Source organism: Anomaloglossus baeobatrachus, chromosome 1, assembly GCF_048569485.1.
Source record: "Anomaloglossus baeobatrachus isolate aAnoBae1 chromosome 1, aAnoBae1.hap1, whole genome shotgun sequence".
Lineage (NCBI taxonomy): Eukaryota > Metazoa > Chordata > Amphibia > Anura > Aromobatidae > Anomaloglossus > Anomaloglossus baeobatrachus.
Genome location: NC_134353.1, coordinates 361,523,869 through 361,543,149, shown reverse-complemented (window position 1 = coordinate 361,543,149; position 19,281 = coordinate 361,523,869). Strand labels below are relative to the sequence as shown.

Here is a 19,281-nt window from a genome sequence, read left to right as displayed (position 1 = left end):
AGGAGGTTATCAAAACTACACTAAGCAGCACAGTAAGTGACACACCGCTAGAATCAGGATCTCTGCCCCTACGTTATGCTGCTCTCAGATTAGGTGTTAAAATCCTGGTGACAAATTCCCTTTAAGGATGTACTGGAAGTTGTAGATTCCTGCAATACAAATGTCTATGTGTCTGACCTGACATTACAATTGATGTACCATCTTTGTGGTTTTGATGTATTTCTGTACCGATGAGGGTTTTGATGGTGTTTTTCTAAACTTATGGGGTTATATGGATGTATTTCTGTACTGCTGGTGGTTCGGATGATGATTTTCTGTACTGCTGGTGGTTGTAATGCTGTGTTTCTGTATTGATGGGGGTTCTAATTATGTATTTCTGTACCTGGTGGTTCTGGTGCTGTTACTAGTTCTGATCCTGTACACAAGTAACAATACATAAATTGTAAGATTGGACAACCGCTTTACTTAGAATTGGGCTACACTGCTTAACTGTATTAGTAAAGTCTTGTCCAGTAATATATAGCAAAAATGGGGTCAAGACAAGGAAAAACTCCTAAAATATAACATTTATTAGATATGCGGATAAAAGGTGGACTGCCACCATAAAAGAATAAAACATCTGTCAGGGGCTGCAGAGAGTGTACTAACAGCCTCCAGACAAAACATATAAGGCACACAGTACAGGAGGTACTGATGATTCTTTGAAACGCGTCGGGAGGTACTGTGGTATGGTTCGAGCAAAGTGAAGGTATTTGTGCAAGACCTTTAGGAGGTCACCTGATTTTGAGCCATACCATTACATGCCCTATGAAAATACGGTAAGGCCGTTTTTTTCTACTTTAATGGTTGCGAACATTTGTTTGACCCTGATGAAGCGACCATCCTAGCTGTGTTTATCAATGCAGGTTTGAGTGTGACTTGTATTCATACCTCCTGTACTGTGTGCCTTATATGTTTTGTCTGGAGGCTGTTAGTACACTCTCTGCAGCCCCTGACAGATGTTTTATTCTTTTATGGTGGCAGTCCACCTTTTATCCGCATATCTAATAAATGTTATATTTTAGGAGTTTTTCCTTGTCTTGACCCCATTTTTGCTATATATTACTCTCTTGAATTTAAGGGGATTTCATTAAGGTTTTTGCTATTTAAAGTCTTGTCCAGGTTTGTGATGAAAGTTTCCAGTCATTCTAGGTGACTGCAGGCTTCTAAATTCTCACAGCGCTTGCACACTTTTAGGATTCTCCAGTGCCAGTGGCGAGAGTGGACGGTCATATGAGCGCAAGTATGAGATTTTTATATTTCTGGCCACATTCTGACTAGCTGTATCTGACCTTACTCAATTCATTTTTATTGAGCGAGGCCATACATGTCTAGTCAGCACGTGACCACATGTATGTAAATCACATACTTGCAGTTTCGTGACCTCCCACTCACCGCCGGCACCACAGAATCCTGACAGTGTGCAGTGTGAGAATTCAGTAGTCAGTCACAGAGTGACACGTAGTGATTGCAGATTTTTATCTCAAACCTGGAGAAGCCCTTTCCTTGTAAAATTAAACAGTGTAGCCCAATCCTAACAGCATGTAATATACTCCCTGTCAGGATTCAGCTCTGCTTCTGATTCCAGCAGTCACCACCATATGTGATTTTCATACCTGCATGAGACAATTAGCTTTTCTTCCTATGTTTCTCTTTGAACATTGAGAAAATTATTAAGAGCAGCTCGTCATCACGTGACTAGAGGGCCCGTTACACGCTATGATATATCAAACGATATGTCGTTGGGGGTCACGTCGTTAGTGACGCACATCCGGCATCGTTTGACATATTGTAGCGCGTGACAGCTACGAGCGACTGTGAACGAGCAAAAAATACTCACCTTATCGTTGCTTGTTGACACGTCGCTCATTTTCAAAAAAATCAAACGTTCTTCTGCGCGCCGGTTGTTCATTGTTCCCAAGGCAGCACACATCGCTCCGTGTGACACCCCGGGAACAATGAACAGCTTACCTGCGGCCGCCGGCAATGCGGAAGGAAGGAGGTGTGCGGGATGTTACGTCCCACTCATCTAAGCCCCTTCGCTTCTATTGGGCGGCCGCTGTGTGACGTCGCTGTGACGCCGGATGTCCCTCCCCCTTCCGGAAGAGGATGTTCGCCGCCCACAGCGAGGTCGTTTGGAAGGTAAGTACGTGTGATGGCGGTTACCGACTTTGTGCGACACGGGCAACAAATTGCCCGTGTCGCACAAACGATGGGGGCAGATGTGATTGCACGATAAATCGCCGCGTGTAAAGCGGCCTTTAGTGTGCAAATCACATATAAATAATTGATCACATGAGGGGGGCGCCAAATTGAATTCTTGCCCTGGGTGCCGGAAAGCCTAAATACACCTCTGCTTAGGTAGTGATTTTGTATGCTGGTATGACTCGGTGAGACCAGCTATGAATATTGAAAGAGGATACAGTTCTTGCAGAAGAAGAGGGTCCGCTTTCCTGTTGCATCGAACCGGTTCCTGTGCTGAAGAAGCTGTCAATATCTTGTCTGTAGCCAGGGAAGAACATCATGTGATTCAATCTCTGTAAGAAGGAAGAGGTAAGTACTGACTAACAGACAAGAGGGCTGAGACAATGACATTGCTCGAGACAACTTGGACAGTGCTGCTTTCAGCCATGTGTTTCATTGTAGATGATGGATTTAAGACACTGGGTAGTGAACAGAGCACTTGTAACGCTGGTGTGATCAACCATGTGGTTTGTTGTAGATTGTGAAACTGACTCACAGAATAGTTAACTGAACGATTTTACCCCTGCTGCGACTGGCCATGTGGTTCATGGTAGATGGAAGGTCTAACTCACTGGATAGTGGAGAGAGCACTTGGACCCCTGCTGCAATCGACCACGTGGTTCATGGAAGATGGCGGATCTGACTTAGCAAAGATTAACCATTACCCATCAGTTAAGCGCAGCAGAACAAAAATGGTATCACCAGACTTAGGGGTACTTTGCACGCTGCGACATCGCAGGCTGATGCCGACCACGATAGTCCCCGCCCCCGTCGCAGCGGCGATATCCTTGCGATAACTGCCGTAGTGAAAATCGCTATGGCAGCTTCACATGGACTCACCTGTCCTGCGACCGTCGCTCTGGCCGGCGACCTGCCTCCTTGTTAAGGGGGTGGGTCGTGCGGAGTCACTGCGACGTCACACGGCCGGCGGCCAATAGGAGTGGAGGGGTGGAGATGAGCAGGATGTAAACATCCCACCCACCTCCTTCTGCATATCCTACGATGTGTGCTGCCACAGGAGCGTGGAACAACATCGGACTGTCGCGTCAGCGTAATTATGGATTACGCCGACACTGCAGCGATGATACGATTACGACGCTTTTGCGCTCGTTAAATCGTATCATCGAGCCTTTACACACTACGATGTCGCATGCGATGCCGGAAGTGCGTCACTTTTAATTTGACCCCACTGACATCGCAGCTGCGATGTCGTAGTGTGCAACGTAACCCTTAGGCCTCATTCAGACATTAGTGCTTCAACACATACATGATAAATGTTACATATGTTATTGCCCATCTTTCAGCTCAAAAAACAGCCTTTGAATGGTTTTATATCAAACCATGTTTGTCATACCACTCCAGCTAGGAGTATAGCCTGGGATATTGAAGTTCAACCTAATGCAGCCACATCCATCTTGTACCTCCAGATTAGGTGGGAAGACTGGGGTTTAGCATACCACTATAGACGAATCAACCTGACTTGTAAGTGTTGAGTTCACACCCAACACTGGGTGCCCTATGTATGTTGGCCACTTGAATGACCATTTGAGTGTTTGGCCCAGTTAGCTGCTCAGTCTGAATGGTTCTCACTGGGGTTTAAAACATTTTTTTTTTTTTATCTTTGGCAGGAAAAGGATAAGGAAATTATTGACTTCATCTTATCCATCATAGAGGCCCACCCATGGAATGTGGCTTGCAACTGAGCCTACGAGGAGTAGGGCTAGGGCAGCCTTGAAAACCCAGTGCATCACAAGTAATGAGCAAGGTGGAACTGATAAGCTGCTGCACAAGACATGTGGGCTACCCAATTAGGTTAAGAACTGTAATACCTACTGAATAAACCTGGTGGCTTTAAAGTCATGGAAAAACACAAACAAATGCTGAGAACATATTTTTATAGATTTTGGCACAATAGTACAAGAGAAGGCAAAAAATTAAGCAGGTTACCAAGTACAAATTGTTATGCTGTGAACTATACCAAATCACAAAAGAATATGGCACATAATATCACCTTCAAGGTTAAAGTGCAGATATTGGGGGGCTGAAGGATCGCTTATTCAATCTTTTCAGGCATTTCTGGACGTTCAACCAGCTGAGGTGCAAAAGGGCCCACCAGCCATGTTAATGGAGTGTTTGCGACTACATAGCTTAAGAGCTCATTCACATGGTCTTGGACTTTTGAGGCTTGTTCACGGCTTTGAGTCAGAATTCCTGCTGAAATATCTTGGAGGGAATGAGCAGAGGAAAAGGAAGAGTGCAGGTCTTGAGCCGTTTGCCGGAGTTGCTGCATTCGGTCCTGTATGTTAGCTGGCAGGCCTTGTGCCCCGGATACCAGAGTAAAACAGGTAGTTTGGAGTTGCTTGGTCAGGGTACGGGTCATGGTTAGCACACGAGACTCCAGTGGCTGCAAGAGAAGTTGATTTATTAGCACTTATGCTCAGAATAAGTACATTTAATATAGGGTGCCAACACGAGCAAACATTGAATAGTTTAAATTCACATCAGCATCTTTGGCAAGTGATCACACCTACACAGACATGGGGAGAACATGTCTTGTTGGGATTGAGCTCAAGGCTGCAATGCAACCACACTTAGGCCCCTTTCACACATCCGGATTTTTGCTCTGCGGCACAATACGGCGTTCTGCAGAAAAACCGCAACCGGCTTTTGTAACGCCGGTTGCGGTTTTGCATAGACTTACATTAGTGCCGTATTGTGCCGCAGGGGCTTGCGTTCGGTCCGGTTTTTGCCGCATGCGGCAGATTTAGCCGATGCCGCATCGAACGTTCTCTGCAACGTTTTTTGCTCCGGCAAAAAACACTGCATCGTGCCGCATACGGCCGCTGCGGCACATTTTCCAATGCATACCTATGGAGGCTGGATGCAGAAAAACGCATCTGCTCGCCGCATGCGGTTTTTTCCACTGCGCATGCTCAGTAGCATGCCGCAACTGGAAAAAAAACGGACGGGCTGCATGTAAAAACTTATGCAAAGGATGCGGTGTTTTCGCCGCATCCGTTGCATAGTTTTCACATCCGGATTGAGCCGCAGTGCTCAAACCGGATGTGTTAAAGTAGCCTTATACAGCAAGCCATTTTCTCCTCCATATAGGGGCAGTTTCAAACCAGAATAGGCTACCAAGTCTTCATAATCCAATAATCACTTTTAACCATTTACATAATTTCTGAAAGCATTTTATAAAACACATAGTCACTTGAATGAGCAAACTAAGGAAAGTTCAATGTTGCAAGTCCTAGGGAGCCATAATGTAGCGAGGAGGTGTTATACATGCACTGTCATATTCATTTTTTGTTAATCCTGATTTTAGACAGTCTCCCTCTCTCAACTGGGGTCATAACTAATGTAGGATAACCTAGAAGCTTGATTAATTGGAAGACTACTTACCTATATACAAGGGTGGAAGATTAAGCTATAGAGTAAGGCAGCTGGTTAGTTAGTCCAACATTTTAAGTCATGACCATTCAAGAGTATGTGGGATTACTTGCAGATCAGTGGAGAGAGAAGAATAATGACAATAGATCACCCCTTGTCCATGTCATTTATAGTTTTGTCAAATTATTTATATGTTCCTCATAAGGCAGTCACAAGGGACAGAAAATAATGTTCAGACAGTTTATATTTTATGGGAATACCACTTAATCTTTAAAAATGTTAGACTTCATTTTTTTATTTTATACAACCAAATTTAAAGTTATTTCCAGCTTTTGAACACTAGGGGGGCAGCTGCTGAGATGTGCCATAAAAAAATAAAAAGAGAATTTTGTTTACTTATTGTAAATTCTTTTTCTTATAGTTCTGTATTGGAGACCCAGACATTGGGTGTATAACTTCTGCCTCCGGAGGACAAAGTACTACACTCAAAAGTGTAGCTCCTCCCTCTGAGCTTATACACCCCCTGGAGAACCAGATCTAGCCAGTTTAGTGCAAAAGCTGAAGGAGAATAGCCACCCACAAGTAAAAACAAAGCAAGAACCGGAACAACCGGAGCCTCTGTCTATGACAACAGCCGGTGATAACACACGGAACAAGAAACTGCCAACAGGCAACAGGGAGGGTGCTGGGTCTCCCAATACGGAACTATAAATAATAAAAAGAATTTACGGTAAGCAAACAAAATTCTCTTATCGTTCCTATGGGAGACCCAGACATTGGGACGTCTCAAAGCAGTCCATGGGTGGGACTAAACAGAAAAACTGAGAAGTAGGCGGAGCCTAACTTCACAAGTGGGCGACAGCCGCCTGAAGGATGCGTCTGCCCAAGCTCGCATCTGCCGAAGTATGAGCATGCACTTGGACTAGCCTGCATACCTTTTCAAAGCACTACCAAGTGGCAGCCTGACAGACATGCTGAGCCGTAGCCTGGTGCCTGAAAGCCCAAGAGGCACCGACAGCTCTGGTCGAGTGTGCCTTGATCCCCGGCGGGAGAGGCACCTGAGAACACTGGTAGGCATCCGAAATGCTTGACCTAATCCAACGGGCTAAGGTCGGCTTAGAAGCAGAGAGGCCCTTACGCCGACCTGTGGTTAGCACAAAAAGAGAGGTGCACCGCCTAAGAGCAGCGGTGCGAGACAGATCCGGAGCGCCCGCACCAGATCCAGAGTATGCAACGCTTTTTCAAAGCGATGAACAGGAGCCGGACAAAAAGGAAGGTAGGGTAATGTCCTGGTTAAGGTAGAAAGGAGAAACCACCTTAGGAAGAAAGTCCGGAGTCTGATGGAGAACCACCTTGTCTTGATGAAAAACTAAAAAAGGTGACTCCGAAGAGAGCGCAGCTAAATCAGGACAAAAAAAAAAAAAAAAAAAAAAACACCACGTAGGACAGACGAAACTGGGACCAGTCTTGAACCAGAGCGTCCACTGCAAAGGCCTGAGGATCGTGGGAGCGAGCCACGTAAACCGGAACCTTGTTGTTGTGACGGGATGCCATTAGATCCACGTCCGGAGTGCCCCACTTGCGGCAGATTGACTGAAACACTGCCGGGTGCAGGGACCACTCGCCACTGTCCACGGTTTGACGGCTGAGATAATCTGCCTCCCAGTTTTCCACGCCTGGGATGTGGACTGCGGATATGGTGGACCCAGAGTCCTCCACCCATTGAAGGATGCGTTGTACCTCCAACATTGCTAGGCGGCTGCGTGTCCCGCCTTGGCGATTGATGTAGGCAACCGCTGTCGCGTTGTCTGACTGGACTCGAATGTGCCTGCCCGCCAACAGGTGGTGAAAGGCTAGGAGAGCTAGAAGCACAGCTTGGGCTAGAGTGGCGAGAGTGAGCGAGACACTCCGCTGACAGTCTGCGCTGGATGAAGCCTTGACTAGAATGTCGTCCAGGTAAGGAATTTGATTGAAGATTTGAGTAGAAACCTCTGAACCGTTCCCTGGCGGGAATCGGTACAATTACTCCGTTGGGGGGCGGGGGGGGGGGGAGCCTGCCACCGGCTAAAGGACGTTGCTGGTGCGGACAGATAGTCACGAGGAGGCTGCCTTAGTGGCAGCAGCTCCTGCGGTCTTCTGTGGACGCGCTTGTGCACCAGCTGGATTTTTGGTCCTTGGCTGAGTTAGTGGACGAGGCCGAGGGCCTAGAGGACGACCAGTTGGAGGAACGAAAGGAGCGAAACCTCGACTGATTCCTACCCTGGACAGGTTTCCTGGTTTTGGTTTGTGGCATGGAAGTACTCTTCCTGCCAGTAGCCTCCTTAACAATTTCATCCAGCTGTTCTCCGAACAGCCGGGACCCAGCAAAAGGGAGCCCAGCAAGGTACTTCTTTGAAGAAGCATCTGCCTTCCACTCTCGAAGCCACAGGATCCTGCGGATAGCGAGGGAATTAGCCGAAGCCACTGCAGTGCGGTGAGAAGCCTCCAGCATGGCAGACATGGCATAGGATGAAAAAGCTGAAGCTTGGGAAGTTAAGGTAACCATTTCGGGCATAGATTCCCTGGCGAGGGAATGCATCTCCTCTAGAGAAGCAGAGATGGCTTTGAGAGCCCACACTGCTGCAAAAGTTGGGGAGAATGAGGCCCCTGCCGCCTCATATACAGATTTGGCCAGAAGGTCGACCTGGCGGTCAGTGGAATCCTTGAGAGGTGCCATCAGCCACTGATACAGCTTTCCGGGCTGAGAGTCTAGACACCGGAGGGTCTACCTTTGGTGAATGAGCCCACTCCTTGACCACCTCAGGTGGAAGTGGAAACCGGTCATCAGAACCACGCTTTGGGAAGCGTTTGTCAGGACAGGCCCTGGGCTTTGTCACAGCGGCCTGAAAACTGGAGTGGTTAAAGAACACTCTTTGTCCTCTTAGGACAAACTGGTGCTTTTCTGCCAGAGATGGTTGCTCCTCTGATACTGGCGGATTGAGATCCAGTACAGAATTAATGCACGCAATCAAAATCACTAACATCTGAGTCACTTTCGGACAGATCAATGGGGCACATGGAGTTAGCCTCCGAGCCCCCTGTAAAGGCATCCTCCTCAACCCGCGAGTCAGTGTCTGAAACAGAGCCGCGGGACGAGGAAGGAGAGGGAGCCCTGTGTCTCCTTTTAGGAGGACGGTGTCTGGGACCAGATGATGAATCCTCTGTGAGCTCTGCTGAGAGAGCCCTAGCAGCAGAGGCACCCTGTGAAGGGGGCTGATGCATGTTCAGCAGAGTCCTGGACAGCTGTCCCATGGAGTTGGCAAAAGACTGGGAGATAGACCTAGATAAGGATTCTACCCAAGCCGGGGGTTCAGCCACAGGGACCGGAGCAGCCTGAGAGACCACTGAGGGGGGGGGGGGGGGGGCGATTCCAGGCTGAGGCATCGTCAGGTTAGAGCAGGCATCACAATGTGGATAGGTGCTCGGTTCAGGCAGTAGGAGCTTACATGCAGTGCATACTGAATACAGCTTTGGAGCCTTGCTCCTCGTGTGAGACATGCTGCTGAAGTGGGGGCTCTGCCAGAATGACCCCCAGAGAGTATATACACAGAAGGTCCACAACTGGAGGTTGTGGCTTACCAGACTGCTGGAGCGGTTTGTGTGCCCTCCAGATCCCAAAGCCCAGACCCCCAAGCACCTCAGCAGGGATGCTGCAGCCAGTGCTGATCGCAGGGAAGAACGCTGAGAAAATGGCGCCGGAGCGAAGAGAGGGGGCGGGACTCACTCTGAGAGCAGGATCTGGAGGGCCATAGACACCTACAGGGGAGGAGACAAACTCAGTGAGGAGTGTATCCCCCCCTGTGTAGAACGGCCGCTGGGCAGAGCCGCACTGTCCCTCTGCATGAATGACATGCGAGGGCAGTGAAACCGAAAGTAGGCCTCCGGCGAAGCCGGGGCCTAAATTTGAGCGGTGCGGCCGGCGCGCAGGCACCATCGGCGCGGTTCTCAGGCGACAGCCAGAGAACCCGCCGGAAAGGTCACAAAAGTCACTCAGCACACTCTCCCACAACAATAAAGTACAAGGGACCCCCATATATACACGTCTCAGGTACTTAGCTTGCTGAGACGCAGGGTTCCAAGTCCCTGGGGGCGAGTGCTCCGGTCCAGCAGGATCCTGAAGGGCTGCGGATGGAGACTGGTCTCTTGCCAAGCATGGAGAACCGTGCTGGCTCCCACTTCAAGCCAGAGCCCAGGAGGGATGGTGAAGGAGCACGGCATGTAAGGCTCCAGCCTTGAATCAACCTTAACAGCACCGCCGACAGTGGGGTGAGAAGGGACATGCCGGGGGTCCAGGCTTGGACCCGCTATTCTTCAAACTTTCCAAAAATGAAAAATCAGATGAGAATGCATGTGTGGATGTATGCCTCCTGAACACAAAGCGATAAACTGGCTAGATCTGGTTCTCCAGGGGGTGTATAAGCTCAGAGGGAGGAGCTACACTTTTGAGTGTAGTACTTTGTGTCCTCCGGAGGCAGAAGCTATACACCCAATGTCTGGGTCTCCCATAGGAACGATAAAGAAAGCTTCATTTACTGCTACGTTATGTCTGCAGTAAGAGTGGGCAGAATCTGCTGTGTCCAATGTCACTCCTTGGCCTCAGCACTGATCACTACATAGTTCAGAAGTCTGCATCTTACATATTAAGGTTCAGTGTAAGGAGAAAAAGGGGTTAAACCCGCGTAATCCACCAAATAAGATGGAGATGTTGATAGATCACTTTTATTCCATAAGTCTACGCGTTTCAAGGTACAGAGACCTCTTCCTCAGAACCAGAAAATCAACATACATGTTGATTTTTCTGGTTCTGAGGAAGAGGTCTCTGTACCTTGAAACGCGTAGACTTATGGAATAAAAGTGATCTATCAACATCTCTACATCTTATTTGGTGGATTGCGCGGGTTTAACCCCTTTTTCTCCTCTTACACTGAAGACTTCTGCACGTGGGGCCACGGAAGCCGCCATTATCCTATGCTATGGTGGTTGTTACCCTTCACAACCATTTTGGGTAAGTGTATTAATTTACGTTACTAACCTGTAATTTATCGGGTAAAACCCTATTAGCGCTTCTTTCTTCTAGCATGATTGTAAGGTTTGGCAAACATCTGGACACCATTATAGGGTTAAGAGGGGCAGCAAAACCTGCACTTTTGGCATACATTTGTTCTTTTCCACATCAAGAGGCAATAAGGAAGCTATGAACGTTAACTAACTGAACGAGACCATTTCATTCATAGTGATAGTAGTTCTTTACTTATTTTGATTTAATTTGTAGGCATTGTGCGTTGTTCATGCTTTCATTCTATAGGCCATCAATATTCACATTACCTGTTCAGCCTCGCCATCTACACCTTCAGATCCTGGCTGCTTGCGACTCCAGTCCAGCCACAGCTGGTGTAGTTTGTCTTGGCCACCATTTACACTCTGCTTGAACATCTCCATCTTAAATACAAGTGAAAGCACAAGAAACCCATTGTTATGTCAACTAAGAGTGTAGTAGCATCTTTTAATGGTTTACAAAGGCATACCAGGTCAATAGTTTGGTGCAGCTGTGCCAGGGTCTCCACTGTGCTGATGTGGGCACTCCTCACTTTGCCCAGAGAATGCTGGTATGCCCGCTGACGGAGGCGAGAGGACAGAGAACCCAGGCGGACATAGTAACTTTGCCGTTCTCTTTGCTGCTGAAGTGAAGCAACTTCAAATCCCTCGACAGTTGAGGCCAGCTGAGCTATAGAGGGAGAGAACCGTGAGGAAGAGTGACCATACAGTTCCATAGGAAGGTATGGCTAGCTGCATTTTAGAGTGCTTCTTCAATCTGATCAGATTCTTACTTACACAGCTCCTCATCTGTCATAGGAAGGTAATGATCGACCCACTCCTCAGATTTTCCCAATACTGTATCTAGGCTGCTGGTCACAAACTGGCCCACTTGTGTGTCCATCACTGATGAGACTACGGACCGAGTGGCATCCACACTTCCCTGTACTGCACCAACTGCTAGGCCCATTATGCCGGACACAGCACTTGTGACAGTATCACATGCTCCAGTCACAGTGCCAGTCACAGCGCCAACCACTGCATCACGTGCTCCAGTCACCAGCCCTTTAGTGTCCGATACAACCTGCACAAAGACAATGCCAATACATAGTTACATGTTAGATCACAGCAATATTCAGAAGAGATTAGAGGAAAATGTGTTAGTGCTAAAAGTAAATCACATAAGGTATTCTGCCATATATATCTTAATTGTGTTAAAGTACTGAACAATTCCCTACTTTTGATGTAAATTTCTATATTATACATGATTAAAGCCCTCAGATCACACAAGCCATTGCCAGAATTCCCATTCATTTGTATGAAAATTTAACCATCACTCCCTGAGAAGCAGCATGTAACAGTGCCTTTGTCTTGAGGAGAATTCCGCCAGTGGGACCCCAAACTAACGGCTATATAGCGATGGCATAACCTTTGACTATAGCAAATGTGCAGAATGGAAGAATCTCCATTCAAGTATCTAAACTTGTCACCATCAGTCTGGGCAATAGCTTGGGGGTTTACAAATAATCCTTGAACGGTCAGATCTTACCTTCTCTGTTGGCTGCAGAAGAATAGGCAAAGTAGATTCCAGTTTGTCTAAACCTTTGCAGGCAAGTTCATTAGCGGTGGCAACTAAAAGGAATGGACAGTATATATATCATTAAAGCTCTGAATTTTACTGACACTGGGAGGAATGGTAAGGGATTTAAGAGGATGTGAATGCCTACTGGGGAAGGGTGTTAATTAAAGTTGCAGTGCAGGTATTTTGCTTCCTTAAAGGCATTGTCTAGTCTAAAATGATAGATCTGCAGTGACTTACAGACATACCAGTGCGCCATGAGGATTTGCTGGTTTCTGAGCCAGAATGGCAGTCATGTACCCAGCCAGAAGCCTTCATTCTTCTGCAGAAGCTACTAGCTGTTCTGTTTTAGACCCTCAGCTGATCCTTCATGTGGGCAGAAATCAGCAGTTAATCGTGGCACAAAATGGGCTGATGACATGGTCTCAATCCATTCTTACAGTATCAGTGTGCACAATGGGTATGAATTCATAAGACTGCTTGGCCCAGACCAGCTGACATGTCAGCAAAAGTGTTAGTCAGAGCTATTTGATTTACCGATCTGCAGTATAACTATCCAAACGTTGTTCTGAGTTTGTAACAGCCACATTGCATGTTTCATGGCTAGCTCAGACTGACTTAAGAAACCAGTCATTAGATTACTACTGCCTACACCAAGGGCAGCATGAAGGAGAACCTGGGTGCACAGATGCTGCCTAAGGGTAGTCACTTTAGCGATGCTCCAGCGATCTGACCTGGTCAGGATCACTGGTGCATCACTACATGATCGCTGGTGAGCTGTCAATCCAAAAAAAAAAAAAAAAAAAATAAAAATGAACCAGAGCAGTGTGTAACTAGCAGCGATTTCACAGCAGGGGCCAGATCGCTGCCGAGTGTCACACACAGATCGCTGGTTGAGGTCACAAAAACAGTGACTCAGCAGCGATCTCGCTATGTGAGAAGTACCCCTAAGGGTGCGTGCCCACAATCAGTGTTTTGGATGCAGCATGCTTCAGCTGTGTCAAAGACACTGAATTGTACAGTACAAGCACAGTGGATGGGATTTGTAGACATGCCATGCCCACTGTGCTTGATTCTTCCTCAGCAAACCCTGACCTGCGGTGCAGCTCTCCAGACGACATGTCAATTGTTTGCTGTAGATTTGCATGCGCCCTCCGTAGGGAGACCACAGCAAGAAGACCAGAGCGCACTGAACCCTGATCGTGGGTACAAGCAGCAGTGGTCTCCTGCAGAGGCTACTCACAGACTCGCAGGTCAGGACCCCATGAGTGAGTCCTGATCGTGGGCACATACCCTTAGGGTTTACTTTTGAAATGCTTCAAAGTTTAAAAAAAAAAAAAAAAAAAGCCAGGAACTATAGGGAGGGGTGTGGCTAGCACCAGTTGATTGACAGGCATTTACACACATGGAAGAGACCCATCAGCTGAAGCTGGGCTAGTCAGGGCTCTCCCTATGATCCCAGCTGTCTCCTGCAAATGTGAATATTTCAGAGAACACACCTGATTACAATAGCAGTGTGATTCCAGCCACCCACAGTCAGGCATCAGATTGCAGCCCTCTCCCTCACGGATCAGTGCAGGTACACATTACACTTACTCTGTGGCTCCAGTCTGCTTATAAGAGGCTTTGATCCAGTTACAGCCACATCCGTTAAGGTCTTGGCTCCTTTCTCAGCCACATCGCACACTTTACTGATGTATGGGTGGCTATCCTTGGTAGTGTTGTACACCGAGCTCACCACACTGCACGCAGAGCTGACCAGAGGCAGTTGTGTGACACGTTCCACCACATTCTGTGGGAGAGAGAATACACAATTCATCAGATGTACTTATCAAGGAACCAAAGATGTGGATTTTAGCAGAAGATGGCCTTCTACTTAGCAATGCAGTAATTGCACATGTTCCTGGGAAGACCCTGTAGCCCACAATGCTTCTTGTATTTCATTTTCACCAACACTAAATGTTTTCATTTTCCTTTGGAGCCTTTAGTGTTGGCTTAACCCCCCCACACCCCCATAGATTGCAGCCACACATTCCCCCTCCCCCCCCCCCTATGGGCAGCCATGCTGCACGGTTTCCAGTCTGACTCAATCCAGCACATGTCCTCTAGACAGAAGGTCACTGAACTGCTGTGAACCACAGGATTTCAGCAATATGCGGCCCCACAACTTACACTTTAGAGTTGGTTTCACTTTTAACATGGGCTCAGCTAGTGTACTAGAGTATAGAGCAGGCCAGGTCCACATCTCTGCACCACGTGATGTGGGTCACCTTAGGCTGCTTTCACACATCCGGTTTGAGCCGCGCAGCTCAATCCGGCTGTGAAACCTATGCGGTGAAAACACCGCATCCTTTGCATAAGTTTTTTACATGCAGCCCGTCCGGTTTTTGCCGCTTGCGGCATGCTACTGAGCATGCGAGTGGCAAAAACCGCATGCAGCGGCCGGATGCGGTTTTTGCTGCATCGCGCCGCATCCAGCATCCATAGGGATGCATGGAGAAAAGCGCCGCATCGAGCGGATGCGGCGCAATGCGGGTTTTTTTGCCGCACAAAAAAAAAAAAAAAGTACCAGGCAACGTTCCATCCGGCCGCCACATCGGCTAAATCTGCTGAATGCAGCAAAAACCGGACCGAATGCAAGGCCATGCGGCACTAATTAGAGTCTATGCAGGAAAAACGCGACCAGCGGCAAAAAACACGGTTACGTTTTTCCTGCAAAGTGCCAGATTGTGCCGCATAGCAAAAAACGGATGTGTGAAAGCAGCCTTACTTGGTGAAGATGACAGAGGAGACCTCCATACATTTCTGAAGCGGTCATGGTCTGATCAGGAGACAGCCATGCAATCTGCATGGGTTGCACATGTGTGAACGAGCCCCTATTGGAGGGGGGGGGGGGGGGGGTTGTAAACACACTGGAGCGGTGCTCTAAGGCCTTGTGCGCACTAGGCGTTTTTACCGCGTTTTTGTGCTGAAAACGCAGTGACATTGCTTCCCCAGCAATGTCTATGGGTTTTCAGAAGTGCTGTCCTCACACAGCGTTTTTTTTTAGCTGCGTTTTTGTGGTGACCACAAAAACGCAGCATGTCAATTATTTCTGCGTTTTCCACTGCGTTTTTCACTCATTGAATTCAATGAGATGTTAAAAACGCAATGAAAAACGCATATAGCCGCGTTTCTATGACTAAAAACGCAGCTATAAACGCAAGGGGTGGGCACTACAGTGACGTGTACAGGAAGAGGATTCCTTCTGTTGGTAAACACAGAAGCATGAATCCTCCCGGTACCGTCACCGCTGCGTCCACCTCCCGTCCTGTGCATGTCAGCTCCGTGCGGCGCCATGTCTGGGCGGGAGGTGGAGGCAGCGGCGAAAACCAAAGTGAACAGTAGAAAAAAAAAAAAAAATGTCATATACTCACCTGTCCGCAGGGTCCCGGTGCCATGCCCGCTCCCAGCCCCTGTCTCGGTCCCGCCGCTCTGGCTGTGTGCAGTCTCCCCGGGGCAGGACCTTGCTTGCAGGACCTGGCGCTGATCACCTGATGCATCAGCTGATCGTAGTCTCGCCGGCTTTTTCGTGTCCGGCCGGCTATCAGCTGATCCTGCCGTCAGAGGACTTCATCAGCTGATTACCGGCAGCTGCTGCAGCGATCGAACGGGATCATACTCCTGTCCAACCGATCGCTCCAGGAGCTGCCGGTAATCAGCACAGCACATAAGTGAGTATTATTTTTTTTTTTTTTCTACTGATGCATCAGCTGATTGTATAATCGGCTTTTATACAATCAGCTGATGTGTGATGGGATTCAGGCACTTGATCCTGACACATCTGATCGCTTTGCCTTCCAGCAAACCGATCAGATGATTTTGGATCCGGATTGGACGGCGCAGGACCCTGACCCAGGATTACTGCGGAGGGGGGTTTATTTCAATAAAGATGGAGTCACTAATTGTGTTGTGTTTTATTTCTAATAAAAATATTTTTCTGTGTGTTGTGTTTTTTTTTTTTTATCATTACTAGAAATTCATGGTGGCCATGTCTAATATTGGCGTGACACCATGAATTTCGGGCTTAGGGCCAGCTATACAGCTAGCCCTAACCCCATTATTACCCAGCGGGCCACCCGTCACCAGGGCAGCTAGAAGAGTTGGATACAGCGCCAGAAGATGGCGCTTCTATGAAAGCGCCATTTTCTGGGGTGGCTGCGGACTGCAATTCGCAGTGGGGGTGCCCAGAAAGCATGGGCACCCTGCACTGTGGATTCCAATCCCCAGCTGCCTAGTTGTACCCAGCTGGACTCAAAAATTAGGCGAAGCTCACGTCATTTTTTTAATTATTTCATGAAATAATTAAAAAAAAAGGGCTTCTCTATATTTTTGGTTCCCAGCCGGGTACAAATAGGCAGCTGGGGGTTGGGGGCAGCCCGTACCTGCCTGCTGTACCCGGCTAGCATACAAAAATATGGCGAAGCCCATGTCATTTTTTTTTTCTTTTTGGGCAAAAAACTGCATACAGTCCTGGATGGAGGATGCTGAGCCTTGTAGTTCTGCAGCTGCTGTCTGCTCTCCTGCATACACTAGTTCTGCAGCTGTCTGCTCTCCTGCATACAATGAACATTTTGAAGAAGGAAATGACATCAGACCTTTTTTTTTTTTTTTTCTTTTTCAAAAACAATCTTTAATGGCATTGTGCACTGATTAAAAACGCAGTGAGTAAAAACGCAGCAAAAAACGCACCAAATCGCAGCAAAAACGCATGCGTTTTTTTAGCCGCGGGTGCGTTTTTTAGACAAAAACGCACATAAAAACGCAGCGTGAAAAAACGCCTAGTGCGCACATACCCTAAGTCTGAAGCAGGTCTACCAATTCTCTAGAGGCTGTGCCCTGGCAAGTCCCACTGGTTGATTGCTTTCTGTGCACACTGCATAGGCAAAAAGCACCAGTGGTAGGTCAAGTTATACAAAGCTCATGAATATGTAGAACATGGCAGTAGGTTTACTTGATATGCATGTTAATCACTGGGAATCAAAACTACAGCAAGCAACTCATCCACTGGAATCAAGATCTCTATTGTATTGCTCAGAATAGGTGGCATTCAGTGAGTACACGTCCAGTCAGTGTTGGCCACAGCATGTTTTGTGGTGTTGTCCAGTACAAGCACAATGGATGGGATTTATAGGAATCCCATATCCACTGGGGAGAGATCTATTTTATCTCCATAAACTGACATAGGGAACAGCTTCCAAGCAACAGCATATCAATGTATTCTTGTGGACACTAGTGTTTGCAGGACAATACAGCAAGAATAGGCCATGGCCACCCATAACCCTGATTGTGGGTATAGAAGGCACGTTCTCCCACACAGGACACTAGCATCTCTGCAAGGAAGCCTGATCGTGGGCACGTACCCCAAATATCACTACCAGTGCTGTGATGGCTGGAAACCTCTTATGCCATACCCACATGCCCAGTGATCGCTCATCAGAAAGCAGGATAACGCCAATGTGTGCCGGTCCAGCAGGCACAGCCCGATCACTATGCAGGGTCCTCAGCCGATCAGAGCTTCAGGTCCTGGCTACTGTTTCCCACTGACACTCGTGCCCAGAAGTCCCCAGCCCAGGTGTCACGTGTAATGTGGCCATGATAGACAGGGCATCTGGTGCCAGACATTCCTACTTTGTGACCGGGCACTTTAGCCGGAGCGTGATTAGAAGGTGGCCTTGGATGAAGGGTACAAAGGGCAGCGGAGATCGCCACGTCTGAGCGCCCTGATGGCACCGATAGCGGGCGCCACTCACCTGCTGCTCCGGAGGCGCGCACACCTGGGCATCGGGATCCGCTCCGTTACTTGCCATGATGCCAAAGATTAGTAGCCGAGATTTCACCTGAGGGGAAAGTCACAAAGGGGAAGTGTCAGCCAAAGAAAGGCGTCCACAACACTGCACCACCATGCCGGCCACGCGTGTCCAGCCCACTCAGCACCGGCTCCAGTACTCGGGCCCGGGACCCTGCACTCACCGCTGGGCCGCTCCGACTCAGTGATCTGCTTTGCACACTTGGCCGCTATATAAAGGGGCGGTGACGTCCAGGGCGGGGCTTAGCTGACGGACGGGGAGGAGTCGGCAACTTTCACTAACAACTGTGAGGTGGAGCTGTAAAGTGCGGCGCTGGTGAGAGGTGGTCTGCCCGCCCCTCTGCTGGTGAGAGGTGGTCTGCCCGCCCCTCTGCTGCTGAGAGGTGGTCTGCCTGCCCCTCTGCTGCTGAGAGGTGGTCAGCCTGCCCCTCTGCTGCTGAGAGGTGGTCAGCCTGCCCCTCTGCTGCTGAGAGGTGGTCTGCCTGCCCCTCTGCTGCTGAGAGGTGGTCTGCCTGCCCCTCTGCTGGTGAGAGGTGGTCTGCCTGTCCCTCTGCTGCTGAGAGGTGGTCTGCCTGCCCCTCTGCTGGTGAGAGGTGGTCTGCCTGTCCCTCTGCTGGTGAGAGGTGGTCTGCCTGCCCCTCTGCTGGTGAGAGGTGGTCTGCCTGCCCCTCTGCTGGTGAGAGGTGGTCTGCCTGCCCCTCTGCTGGGGAGAGGTGGTCTGCCTGCCCCTCTGCTGGTGAGAGGTGGTCTGCCTGCCCCTCTGCTGCTGAGAGGTGGTCTGCCTGCCCCTCTGCTGGTGAGAGGTGGTCTGCCTGCCCCTCTGCTGGTGAGAGGTGGTCTGCCTGCCCCTCTGCTGCTGAGAGGTGGTCTGCCCGCCCCTCTGCTGGTGAGAGGTGGTCTGCCTGCCCCTCTGCTGGTGAGAGGTGGTCTGCCTGCCCCTCTGCTGGTGAGAGGTGGTCTGCCTGCCCCTCTGCTGGTGAGAGGTGGTCTGCCTGCCCCTCTGCTGCTGAGAGGTGGTCTGCCCGCCCCTCTGCTGGTGAGAGGTGGTCTGCCTGCCCCTCTGCTGGGGAGAGGTGGTCTGCCTGCCCCTCTGCTGCTGAGAGGT

General features: G+C 48.9%; 1 protein-coding gene across 1 annotated transcript; it reads right to left on the bottom strand.

Moving 5' to 3' along the window:
- Positions 1-4,161: 4,161 nt before the first annotated feature.
- On the bottom strand, positions 4,162-18,428 carry LOC142292933 (perilipin-3-like). The gene is made up of 8 exons (XM_075337801.1): positions 18,341-18,428; positions 18,121-18,207; positions 13,925-14,120; positions 12,299-12,381; positions 11,548-11,833; positions 11,241-11,440; positions 11,041-11,154; positions 4,162-4,687 (listed from the first exon to the last, which is right to left on the bottom strand). The coding sequence occupies exons 2-8, from the start codon at positions 18,175-18,177 to the stop codon at positions 4,337-4,339; spliced, it is 1,287 nt and encodes a 428-aa protein (XP_075193916.1). The 5' UTR covers positions 18,178-18,207; positions 18,341-18,428; the 3' UTR covers positions 4,162-4,336.
- Positions 18,429-19,281: the final 853 nt, after the last annotated feature.

Bases quoted from the DNA above. Each gene is read 5' to 3' on its own strand.
- LOC142292933 (XM_075337801.1), bottom strand. From the start codon at position 18,177: ATGGCAAGTAACGGAGCGGATCCCGATGCCCAGGTGTGCGCGCCTCCG. The intron at 11,834-12,298 runs GTAAGATCTGAC...GTCTTTGTGCAG, and splicing joins TTCTGCAGCCAACAGAGAAG to GTTGTATCGGACACTAAAGG. The intron at 11,155-11,240 runs GTATGCCTTTGT...CTTGTATTTAAG, and splicing joins TGCACCAAACTATTGACCTG to ATGGAGATGTTCAAGCAGAG.